Source organism: Parus major, chromosome 2, assembly GCF_001522545.3.
Source record: "Parus major isolate Abel chromosome 2, Parus_major1.1, whole genome shotgun sequence".
NCBI lineage: Eukaryota > Metazoa > Chordata > Aves > Passeriformes > Paridae > Parus > Parus major.
The window spans coordinates 45,346,650-45,359,376 of NC_031769.1; the positions used below are offsets into that span (position 1 = coordinate 45,346,650).

General features: G+C 39.5%; 1 protein-coding gene across 1 annotated transcript; it reads left to right on the forward strand.

The window, feature by feature from the left end:
• Positions 1-3,062: 3,062 nt before the first annotated feature.
• LOC107200817 lies at positions 3,063-10,135 on the forward strand. The gene is made up of 5 exons (XM_015619794.3): positions 3,063-3,223; positions 3,939-5,837; positions 6,813-6,938; positions 8,716-8,841; positions 10,057-10,135. Exons 1-5 carry the CDS (start codon positions 3,076-3,078, stop codon positions 10,092-10,094), a joined length of 2,337 nt encoding a protein of 778 aa, XP_015475280.1. The 5' UTR covers positions 3,063-3,075; the 3' UTR covers positions 10,095-10,135.
• Positions 10,136-12,727: the final 2,592 nt, after the last annotated feature.

Here is a 12,727-nt window from a genome sequence, read left to right on the forward strand (position 1 = left end):
CGCCCCGGCAGCGGCCCCGCCCGCCCGGTGGAGCGAGACCCCCCGCGCCCTCTGCTGGGAGCGGCGGCCCACAGAGCCACAGAATCCATCGGCTTGGGAAAGGCCTCCGCGGTCACCGAGTGCGACCTGTGACCGGACACCGCCCTGTCAACCGCATCCTGGCACTGAGTGACACGTCCAGTCTTCCCTTAAACACCTCCCGGGACCGAGACTCCACCACCTCCCCGGGCAGCACATTCCAATGTCTAATCACTCCTGCTGGGAAGAAATTCCTCCTAATGTCCAGCTTAAAGCTCCCCTGGTGAAACTTGATGCCGTTTCCTCTCATCCTGTCGCTGGTAGCCTGGGAGAAGAGACCGACCCCCGCCTGGCTACACTTTCCTTTCAGGGAGCTGTAGAGAGCGATAAAATCCTCCCCGAGCCTCCTTTTCTCCGGGCGGACAACAGCTCCTCACAGGACTTGTGCTCCAAACTTGCTGCAACCTGGAGGCCTGTGGGCTTCAGGGTTAACACCCTCTCCCCCTGGTCCCTCGACCCTCCTGGAATCCTGGAGTGTCCTTTGGCCGAGTGTAGGTTTGCTGCCCTAAAAGCAAAGTTCACCTGAGTTTTGTGGGGACTGTGGTTTCCTTCAGGATGGAAGGAAGTGACAGGGGCACAGGGGGCTAAAGTAAGGTACGAGAGAAAGGGAAATCCTGAGAACATACACGTTTTTAGAAGCCATCCAGTGTTACTTATTTTCTTTATTTCTCTTTGGGTGCATCCACCAAGAGTCCTGCCATAGGCGTGGATACCTCCCACTAGGTCAGGTTGCTCAAAGTCTCATCTAATCTGGCCTTGAACACTCCCAAGTATAGGGCATCCAACAACCTCCTTGGGCAGCCTCTTCCGGTGCCTCACCACCCTCACAACAGAGAATTTCTTACTAATATCTAGCCTAAATTTCCCATCTCACTTTGTATCTGTTGCTCTTTGTCCTCTCACTTCAAGTCATACAAAGTAAAAGTGCTGCTGTCAGTGGAAAGGATGAGCTTTGGCTGGGAAGGTCTGCAAGGAATGGGTCAGTAACCCTTCTCAAACATTAGATAGTTTGTGTTTTGTACGAAGGATGTGTTTAATCTGATCATTATAGAAAGACAAAACAAATACATTTTGTGAACTTCCCAACACAGGAATACAAAGAGTCTCTCAGCATCCATACCTCTTGTTTTTCCCTAATCAGCCTACACAGCACATGCATTGTGTTTTCATCTCCTTCCATCTGCCCCACTACCAGTGGTCTCTCATTTGGAGGTGTGCAATTCCAAAGCAGCAGCTCAGACTCTCACCTCCTATAAAGATGTAGGGTAGAGTCAAATTGCAGCCTCACATTTCATAAATTCCCATGACACACAGTGGAGTACACTGTACAGGAAGAAGTGTTTCTCCTGCTGATATGGAAATAACATTACATTTGTCAGCCCCCTCAGCCATGTTAGAATGGAAGAGCATTGCTCCCTTTACTCAATACTGAGCAACTGGTAAATGCTGAAAGTAAATGTAAACTTGGCCTTGTGTCTTCTGATTTTTTTTTCCTGAAAGAAGTGTTTTTAACTGCAGTTTGATTCAGAAGATTGGTAATGTTTCCCTTTCTTTTCTAAAATAATAATAAAAAAAGTAATTTCCAACATCACAAAAGGGAAATACCAGATTTACTTAGAGGTGCAGCTTAAACACCTGCAAGATGAGACTGTCAGCTTTCTGTACACCAGCTGAAGGCTTTTACAACTATTCCTATCCTTGTGTTTTTATTTTCCTCCCACACGCTGATGGAAAAACGTTCCCTGCATCACTGTTAAATGAGCCTCAGGTGGGAGGAGGAGTGGACAAGTAACAGCTGCCTGCCATAAAGAGGGTGAGCAAAGGACTCGGTTAGTGTTTTGCTGGGCTGTAAGCAGCAGCAACAGCATTAGACATGAGTTTTTGGGGTCTAAGGGGGTAGGAATAGCTTAGTCCTTGTAGGGGGTTTTGGTTTTCTGTTTTTCCTTTTTCTCTTCCTTGCACTGCTCTCCTTTTCAAAGGTCAAAGTAATTCTTTGCCCTGAGGAAGTCTGTAGGCTTTTTGGTGCTTTCAAGAGCTACACAGGCCACCCTAGATGGAAACTGAAGAGAGCTCCAGTGTTCCTAAAGCATTCTGAAACTCTAGGCTGAACTGTGTGCTAGTTTGTAACAGGTCTCAGAATAATTTTATCTTTTTATAACTTTGTAGGACTTAAGTCTTCTCAAGAGTTAAGCTTCTATATTCTGTGATTTCTTATAGTCTTGCTCATAAGCTATGTGTGATAGTGTTGTATTGCTTGCAAGTATTAGTTAACTGAGGAGACATCTAAGTGTGGGAGGAAGTTCTGTCTTGTGAATCTTATGTGGCTTTGAATGCAAACTTGCACATAAGGATTTTGGTGGGGTTGTTTTTGCTACCTATCATTTGGTTTAAGCGTAGGAAGCTGGGTGTCACTGAAATGCTTGGTTTACTATGTTAGCTAGCTGTCATTGTTCTTAAGTATAGTATAAAGTACAAACCCTGAATTAATGCAGCTCTTATTGTAATGTGTAACAACACATACATTAGCATTAAGAAGTTTTTTCTTTATGAAGCATTAAATGTCTGATTGTATGAAGCCTTGCCTTTTTTTTTTTTCCTTCCTTTTTTGCATGTATGTGTGCTCTGGCTCAAGGCTAATTCGCTGAAGGCTTTTTTATTTAATTGGCTGTGATATTAGTTACAGAGATGTATGCATCAAAGACTACTGAAGTTCTGCAGCTGTAGAGTATGTTACAAGGGTGCCTTGAAGGACTAATATTGAGAGCTGTGTACAAAAGCTTGCCTAGCAAAGCCCAGCTGAACTATTTGACCTTGATAGCAATGTCAGTTTTTTACCTTCTGTTTAGAAGACAGCAGCTTTATTTTGGAAGAATATGTTTTCTTTGGGCAGGGAGAGGAATGTCTGCTAAATTATGACAGAGCATGAAAATAATTAAGTCATGTAGCTTTTAAAGTGGTTGATAATGATCACGTCTCTATTTCAGTGTTTAAAGAAAAATGAATACTGCCTCAACTTCGGAAAGTGGATCATATTCCACAAACCACCCAAGACCCTTTTTTTATGCGCAGCCATCAACTCAACAGCCTTATCCAAACCCATGGTACCTCAGTCATGCGTACAGCCCATACTGTGTACCTGCTCCAGGTAAGGTAAACAGCAGCTCTCTGTGGGATCTTTGTTTAGTTACATACTTCTTTCCTCCACTCTTGCAGTATCTGTGTTAATGAGCCTTTTGGGAGTTTAACTACTACTTAGTAAATCAGATTTTTGTTGACTGCAGCACTGCATTGATTCTTCCTTAAATATGTAGCTTGTGTGGTGGAAAACATCAGCTTCTGGAGAATGGAAGCTGAGAAAAATATTAAGTAATGGTCATCCTGCAAACACAGAGCTCTAGAATATACTTAGCAATTAATGTGTGGGTATATATGAATTCCATGTGTGCATGCATGATAGGTATGGATAAATGTAAGCTTAAGAAAATAAGAAAAATATTGTTAAATACACCTTGTAGGCACTATACCTATGTGGACTTCTATCTAGAGCTGTCCTTCAAAGACAATGCTATAGCAATAATCTGTAAAATAACCAAAAAAATACAGAAAATAACTTGCTGAATGTTCCAAGGGATGAAATCAAGCTCTAGTTGAAGCGTAGATGTTGAGATAAGCTATTCCCTAACAAAGAACTCCCTCTCTGAGTTTTTGCACCAGATTTGCTTCTAAGCATTGAAAGGCAGCATGTTTTATTTACTGATGTGTCTGACCTTGTAGCTGTCCTACGCAAGTAAATATGTTTCAGAATGACTTACTTTAGAAAGATGATATGTTTGTCTTTTCCTTCTGTCACCAATGTCTAGGCTTCCGAAGTGGAAATCCGTATTTTCCATTTTATTCTGTTGCGCTCCATGAGTACCCTGGATTTTTTGTTCCACAGCATCCAGTGCATGCAAGAATTAACAGAAGGCCTTATTTTAATGCTGCCCCACCTTCCCCTATGTTTTATCATGCAACAAGATTTAGACATTATAATAGCTCTGGGAAGAAAATGGAGACAAAAGAAACACAGACTGATCCTAGACAGCCTGAAAGCAAGCAAAAAAAGCATCAAGATATCCGTACAGAAACGAAAGGTTGTGATGCAGGAAATATAGGCTGTGTTTCTCCTGGTATAGGTACAGAGGCCGAAAGTACTTCAGAGAAGCAAGATTCATTTGGCTCTTCTGTTGTGGTAGACAGAGAGTTTCATAATAAGAACCCTGCCAGCTCTACACAGTATAGAAATCTTCCTACTGGAAGCTATGCCTTTGAGAAGGAAGAAGTGAGGATTGAATATGGAAATGGCTCTCCAGCTATTCAGCTGTGGAAATCCTTTAAAGAAACAATCCCATTGTATGATGTGGCAAGTGGTAAACCAGTTCCAGAGAACATAGTGCCACATGACTTATTTTCTGTTAGCTCATGTGAAGGCATGATATATGGCCCTCGTGAAGGGGAGAATATGCTGCCAGGAGCTTCCTTAGATGAGAGAAAAGCTGTTGTCACCTCCAAACTGAGTACTGAAACTGTGCAAGAGAAAGATGTCCAAAATAACGAAGTGAAGCTGGATGCAGAAAAGCTGGCAAAATCCCCACCAGGTGAAACCATGGCACTGCAAATCACAGAGTTGGCAAGATCTGTTAGTGTAGATCAACCAGTGGTAATAACAAAGAAATCTAGCACTAAAAGGTCTGCAGGATCAAAAACTTCTCAAGAAGACCCCAGCTTTGTTCAACAAGCAGGACTACTTCCATCTAATGTGGAGGTAATGAGTGACTTTCAGCAGAAAAAGCTGAATTTAAGCCACAGTGCAACCAATGAAAGTCAGACAGAAAAAGGTATTTGGTGTGACAAATCAATTGAGAAGTTTTCTCCCTCTAGCAGCTGGCTGGCTTGTTTGGACAGTATGGACACGAATTATGATGTTTGTTTGCCACAAAGGAAGCATCGAAGTGTAATCAGTCTGTCTTCTGATGACATGTCCTCTAGAGAGGAAGGCTCATCAATTGATAATGCCCCAGTGTCTTATTTTGTGCCTGACTATGTGCTTCAGAAAAGCATGTATACCTTTCAGAAAAGTACAGAGGGCTTAGAGAAAGAGCAAATTAAAAGTGGTGGGTCCCTTAATGTAGATGAAGTGGCAGGAAAAGAGCAGGTGAACAGTTTGAATGACCAAGATGTCAACTCTTCAAACACAAAGATCAAAGAGGCTTCCAGTAAAGGTAGAAAGCTGGGAGCCCTTTCTAGGTCCTCTAGTAGGAAAGAAACTGATTCTCTCAACAAAAAAGCAACTAAGAGTTTGTCAGAAATTGAGGACTCTGAAGAATATTCTGTGAGGGGAGAAGAGGAAGATGAAGATGGAGAGGATGAGTATGAGGAGGAAGAGGATGATGACATGGATGAAATTGAGTATTTTTTTCAAGAAGCCCCTCCATATGGCGTCTTGAGGCCAAATAAAGGAAATTTCTACCAAGTTGGTGAGAGCGTGCTTTGGAAACCACCTAAAAATGCTGTACCAGCACAATTAATTAGCTGGCCGGCTCAAGAGAAAATAAAAACTAGGAGTGGGCTTGTTGAAAACATTGGTGTAGTTTACAAGCCAAAGAAGAGAGAACAAGATGAAGTTGTATACAGTGACTATGGGTACTATGGAAGAAAGAGGCCTATGACAAGAAGAGAAGGACTTGAACACCAGCGAATGCTACGGAAATTCTTGGGAGGTGAGCTAATTGCTAAGGACAAAATGCTGATTAGTAGCATACACAAAGAACACCTAATTGCAGTTCCAAATTGTAGCTTAAACTAGTGGGAAGATTAGAGCATGTTGTAGCTTCAAATTTGGCCAAGAGCCAGAAGTCATGCAGAATACTTTTTCTGAAGCAGAGAAAGTTTACTGCAAATTTTTACCTGTTGCATGAGAACTCTGCATTTTCACAGCCAGCAGGGAATAATGCAGAAACTCCTTTGTGTTATATTTGATATACTTAACTCTCTGACATTGGTGGCAATTTATTAATTTGTAAAGCTTAAGGTAATTTGGATTATGTATTTACTGTTGCTTAATATCCTAGAAGCTCTGCATTTAAGTTTATACAGTCTGACTCTCCTATCACAGACTAATGCTGGGTGCATTGAACAGAATTAAATTAATTCTCATCTGCTGGACAGACCCTGTGTGACTTGCCCGCAGTAGAGCAGTCAAACAATCTTTTTTTTTTTTAATTGTAGCTGCTGCTCTCTTTTAGGAAAAGAAGTTTTGTATTTTCAGAAAATTGGTGTGAAATTGTATTAAATTTGACCTGGAAAAGGACATTTTATTTAATCAAAGGTAGATATTCTTAGAAATAGGATTAATCAAAACTGAGAGTAAGAGTTATCAGTTTGCAACTGGTTAGGTGGTCATTTCAGTAGGTGGCTGCTGTTTAATACAGTCTTGTCTTGTGAAAAACAACCAAAACAGCATGACTTACTTCTAATAGCAGGATTAGTGTTCTTAAACATTTTCTTTGTTCAAAATCTGTAGACTTAGTGTCTTGTAATTTTTGTTAAGTGTGATATCCAGAAAACTTTCTATTTCAACAGATTCCTACAATCAGATCCAGTAGCTGGCTTTGCATTCTGGCTTGTGGATCAAACAATACATCAGCATTACCAAGACTAAATACTGACCTTATTTTTTTTTAAATTTGAATTAGGAAGGCTGTTAAGGGAGAACATGGGGATTCCACCTGAAGAGTACTGGATTAGAAGTGGTGCTAAACCCAGATTTACCAGCCAAATACATGGTAGTTTCTCACCTCCAGCAAAGAGCAAAGAACAAGGTACAACTTTTCCTCTGTGTTTTTGTTCTTAAGGAACATTCAAAAGGATATGATACAAAATAGCAAGCATATGATAATTGTAGAAGATTTGAAAATAATAAAACTAATCCTTGCTGCTTTGATATTGATGAAATGCCTGTCAGTATATCTTGGAAATATTTATAGCCTTCTCAAACCAAAACAGGGTAATAAGGGTGCATCAGAGCTACTTCTGGGTTTTTTTAAAGGTATTATAGGAAATCAAAGCATTGAAAGCTTTGATGTGGCCAAAGCAAAGCCTTCATTTGTGCCAAGCTGTTATTGCCATAAACTGTAATATTATTTTTTTATCCAGATAATGCTACTTTTTAATAGCATATGCAGTGGTAGCTCCTAATTTTGATCAGTAAAACATATAGGGAGTTCTGTGTTGTAGCTTCATATGCCAATGCTCATACAAACTAGCATGGACCAGCAGTTTCCCTGACACTGCTAAAGAATGATTGAGTACAAATCATTATGATCTAGCTAAGAAAAACATTAAGAAATCGGTTATTTTAACAAAGTAAAAGCTTAGATATTTTCTTAGCTCATGAAGCAGAATGTTTTGCTTTTTCTTTATAGTTACTGTTTTACTTGGTGTTCAGATCTGGTTTTGATGCTATTCAAGAGTGTTTGAGTGTAGGTGCTGTTGGAACAGCTACAGAATTTGCTGTAGTGTGGGTATTGCCACTCTCCTGGGTCATGTACCTCTTGAACATTTCAAGAATCTCAGGATCAGTCTATCAAATGATGGGGTGTGAGGCTATGTTCAGAACAGTATGTTTTTTTTCTTCAGTTCACTGATAATATACATCAGCTTTCCTACATCAACAGCCAAGTAGACAGTGTATTCCTTAGAGCTCTTTCTCTGCATTGCTTTCCTATTTTGTTTTTTAATGCTAGCATGCACTATAAAAGTTAAAAACATTTTACTTTAGCAGCATTATTCTTGGCTCCTCTACAACAACATATAAAAATATGGTAATAGTTCTAAAATAAGTTACCTTTAACTTTTAGCATGTGTCTTCTAAATCTTTGAATTCATAGGTAGTACAGCAAACTTGAGGATGTTTGGTCTATTCCTTGCTTATTCTTCCTCTTTTTCCAGTCCAGGTAGTTTGAAGAAGTTAGCATATTCAGTATTAGGAAGCAGGAACTGGTGGTTTCTGAATGCTGCTTGTGCCAGTGGATGCCTCAAAAGTGCTACTAAAATTATATCCTCTTTAAAAATGTTGCCAATATTAGTATTTGATTTTTCAAATTCAAGTGCCCCGCAAGTAAGGCGGTTTGTCTAAACAAGATACATTGCTTTAGCAGTAATATGATACACTAAATTTGACTTCCTGAGCAGTGTACTTGTAATGCATAACTTCACAGGTCTGAAGGTTTTTGAAGACAGTGAATGAATTGGGTCACTTGGATGGCACCAACTGGTCTTGAACCCTTGAAAAGTGAACTAGAGCAGAATTATCCCAATGGACTTGGATAAAAGGCTCCTTCTTTACCACATTAACACCTATCCAAATTATGGCCCCAAAACACAATGCATCCAGAATTATGGTTACACACTGATTAAATATTGTAGATGTGTAAGACTTGCTTGACATGTGTGGTGTCCATTTTATCTGCTATTAAAACAAGTACAAAAAAGGGAGGGAGAAAGAGAACACCACAGACCAGTTAGTGAAAGTCAAGGTTAAATTTGCCTTGAGACTATGCACTGGAGAAATAACACCATTTGTATCTCATTATTTAGTGTACCCACCTTTGATTAAACCAAAGAAGAAAAGAATGGGCAAGCCACGTTCAAAACGCAGAGACATGAGACATGAGGTGGAAGAAGCAGAAATGTGGGAGCTGCCTAAACACAGTGTACACAAAGGTTGGTATACAGTGACAAGCTACAAAAATGACTGTTACAAGCATTTTTCTATCTTGGGGACTAATCTTTCTTGGTTTGAACTGCAGGGATATCAGACAGTTTGTGAAATAATAACAAATGCTATGTATGCAGACAAGGTGGGAGGTGGGAAGCAAGCTAAACTTTGAGCACTTAATCACTTTGCTAAGAATGCCAGTGTAGCTTTGACCAGGTTAGGTTGGTTCCTTCCTTGTTTAATGTAAGGATGGGGGAGGAAGCCCACACCAAAACCTGTTTTGTTTTAGTCTAGTTGCTTTCCAGGCTGCTTTACTGTATTTTTGAAGTGCTGGGTCCTGTGTCACTCTACAGTATATGCTTTTATTTAAGCTGCTCATGTATCTCAGCCTGAATGATTTGTAATTTGATATAACACAAATGTACATATATAATTTTCAAGATCTCCAACTTTATGGAATAGGAACTTCTGGCTATTTTGGAGGAAGACCAGGAAAAACAGTGGAGGGAAAAATCAGAATGAAGTAGATTCAGCAATAAATATGCTTTGCTTTTGTACATTTCTGTGAGAGTCAAAAGTTATAAATTGAAAAGGGTCAGTAGATACAAGATCTAAAAGATCAGATTTCTTTCTGAAAAAGAACAAGTTAGTATAATAAAAAACTCAAATATTCCATCAGGAAATATAAGAACCAAAGATAGTCTCTCTGTCATATATTAGACAAAGTATTAGACTTGCATCTTGAAAGCGTAAGGAATGTTGGAAACAGGCTGAAGTGTCTTACTAGTGAAAATTTGCATCAGTCCTGAAGCCAGCTTGTTTGAACATTGATCTTAAACCTTTAATTGCTGATCAGCTTTTAGTAAAAGCATCAAGGAGACTTGCATAATCCCAAAATACTACTTATATTTTTCACAGAAATAATTGATATTTCTTGGATACATTCAACAATGTAGTTACAAGAGTACACTGAAAATGTGATATGAGCTTCATATGGAACTCTTATCTGTTATGCTGGGATATTCTGAAGCCCAGCATCATTCATGCATGCTTTAAACTTGCTGGGAAGTTGAGTACATACTTCTAATATCAACCATTGCTGCCTCCAATAGGAAAAGGCAATCACTGATATCTAGTCTTTCTTTAGAAGCAAACTGATGTAGTTTGGAGGTAGAATATATACATACCTTAATTTTTTTCTTTTTCTTTTTTACCTTTAGGGCATGGAACAAGGAAGTCCCTCTCTAAGAAAAGATAATTGCAAATATTGAGGAAGAAAAGGGGGGGGGGGGGGGGGGGTGGGAAATACCAAAGATTTGTTTTGTATAAAACCAAGATTTGATTATTATCCTCTTGTGTATTTTGTAAGTTGCTGTTCACTCTAAAAGGGCAAGAAGTGACACGGAAAAGACTGAGGACACAATTAAAATGGAATGAAGTATTTAACACCAAAGCCACCTTTTTATAACTAGCACATCCACTATTTAAATAATAAATTTCATAGAATTGCACTTTGAGACTTCTTGTGTTCCATCTTTACTTAGCAGCAAAAAAACTTGAGAAGGCCATGTATGTGCACAACTATTATAGCACAACAGTTATTGCTGCCCTGTTCTTAAACTGCAGGATTGTGAAGCCTGTCCACGTCATCTCATAGTCATATGATGTGGATGTAAGTACAAGATTCTTTTCTATCAGCTGGATTTGTTTTTGTCAAAATGTTGAGGAATATAGTTACAGCTGTAAAAAGTCAAGTGCTGTTTTAAAATTTCAAGGCAGTTCCTCAGATCTTGCTCTCATGATTGAGGACTAAAACTAAAGTATTGAGTTGATGTGATGTTTCCCTCTCCTCCCTTTTTTCTCTGGAGATTTTTGAGTCCTCTATAGAGACCCTGAGCTGCAGAGACGGATCTGAAAGGTAAACCAGAAATTTTTAGTGGTGTGCCCTGTTTTGACTTCTTACTGATGACTTCTATGACTTACAGTTGATACTGTCCCTGGAAGTCTCTTTATAGAACTAAGAAGATAAAATTTGGTCTGTGTAGAGCTGTTTTAAGAATAATGGTAACAGACTGATCTAGATGAGGTAGATAGCTCCAAAATATTTAATTTTTCCCCATGACTATGAAGGCTATTATCACTGTGTGAGAAGAATAAATACAATATTGCCAGTATTAAAGGATTCCCAAATAAAGTGAAGATAGGGAAACAAAAAAACCCCCACCAAACAATCATCTGGTTTTCCTTAGGAAGGGTGGGGTGAATGGACAGACAGAACTTGTCTTTTGCTTCCTCTCCCATGTTCTTTTTCTGTCTGTGTCCTAGAGTAACCTACATGGATTAAAGTTGCATTTCCAGTGACTGTGTTCAGGTTTTGTGCCTACCAATTACTAGTTTGACCTGCAAATGAAGTTATGCTGTTTTCACTCTTAGTGAGGAGTACTGATGTTTGCCTATCCAACTGATCCTTATCTACTTTTTTTAATACCAGCAGCTTAATTGTTACAGCTCTGCTATAGCCTTTACCACAAGCTGTTAGGGGAAAGAAGTCATTCTGATGACAAGTTTTCAATTTATTTTTACTTCAAATAATGAAAGAAAATAAATGCAATAAAAATCCTTATTTGGCTTCTGTGCTGCTCAGAATCTCTGCATCATAACCTCAAATAACAAATGAGGAATGCAAGCATGGAGCTTTTTGACACCCATTTCTGCTGATAGCCTTAGCTGTATCTTTTGCTGTTTATCTGATAAAGGAATATTCATGATCTCACAACTGGATGGCATTCTTAGTTTTGGAAATGGGTAATACTGGCCGGGTACTCCAAATGATCATGCTGGTCATCCTTTTACAGGTCTTGTACTACTCAGTGTGATTTCTACTCAGATGCAAGAAGCAATTTAGGGCCTGGTGAATGCTCCTGAGAAGACATGAGGGAGTAGCAGTAGGCAAGTTTACACGGTTCTTTGTCTCAAAACAAATGCTATTTTAAACTGGTTATATTTTGTACTATTCCCATGCTGTGCCCAATACTTATAGCAGTATGCATGAATGCTTCAGTGTTTGAGAAATAATTCTTTGATAAGGTTATATGCAGTGTATTCTAATCTAACAGTACTAGTCCTGTGACCTTAAAACTAAACCTACTTGGCTTTTTTTTCCATTCAGAAGCACAGACAATTTGTGGATTTCATCTTAATTGGCTTACAGCTGAATCTAATATTCCAGTATGTCAAATGGCCATGCTTCACAAAGGCTGTGTATTCAAGCCTGGGCTCTTTTTATTCAGCCAGGTAACTAGGCACAGGGATACTTAGTTTTGCAGATGCACATACGTGTCAGCTTCTGTTCCCACTGCAGCCAGACTGACTGCCCAGTGACTCACTGCAGAGCTGGCAGTACTGCAAACTTGTAACTGTCGCAGTACTGCATTGCCTTGGAAGTTTTCACATGCTTCCTGCAGCATCTCCTGAAAGGCAGCTGAAGAATCTATTTGCTGCTTGGCACACCAGCAACAAACCTTAGAGGCTTCTGGGGTTGCCATACTGAGAGCATTGTTTGGACAGACTTACTGTCTGTGGCTCAGTATTTCTAAATCATTATTTGTAGCTAACTGAAACCTCTGTTGCAAAGTGGGTGTGGTGTAATTGCTGCTGTGGAGCTGTGGGTTCTCTGAGCTTGCCAGGTATTAACTCTGTATTTTCAGTTTGGTAGTACCTGGATGGCATAATTTTTTTTCCTTTCACAGTGTCTAGTGTTCTGCCTATAAGTGGAAAATATTAACTACAGGTCTTTTTATTAAAATCAAACAAAGGAAGATCAGAGCCAATGGCAAGAAAAAGACCCAAATCCCAAAAGCCTGTAACACTCATGGCATGCTAACTGAAGGC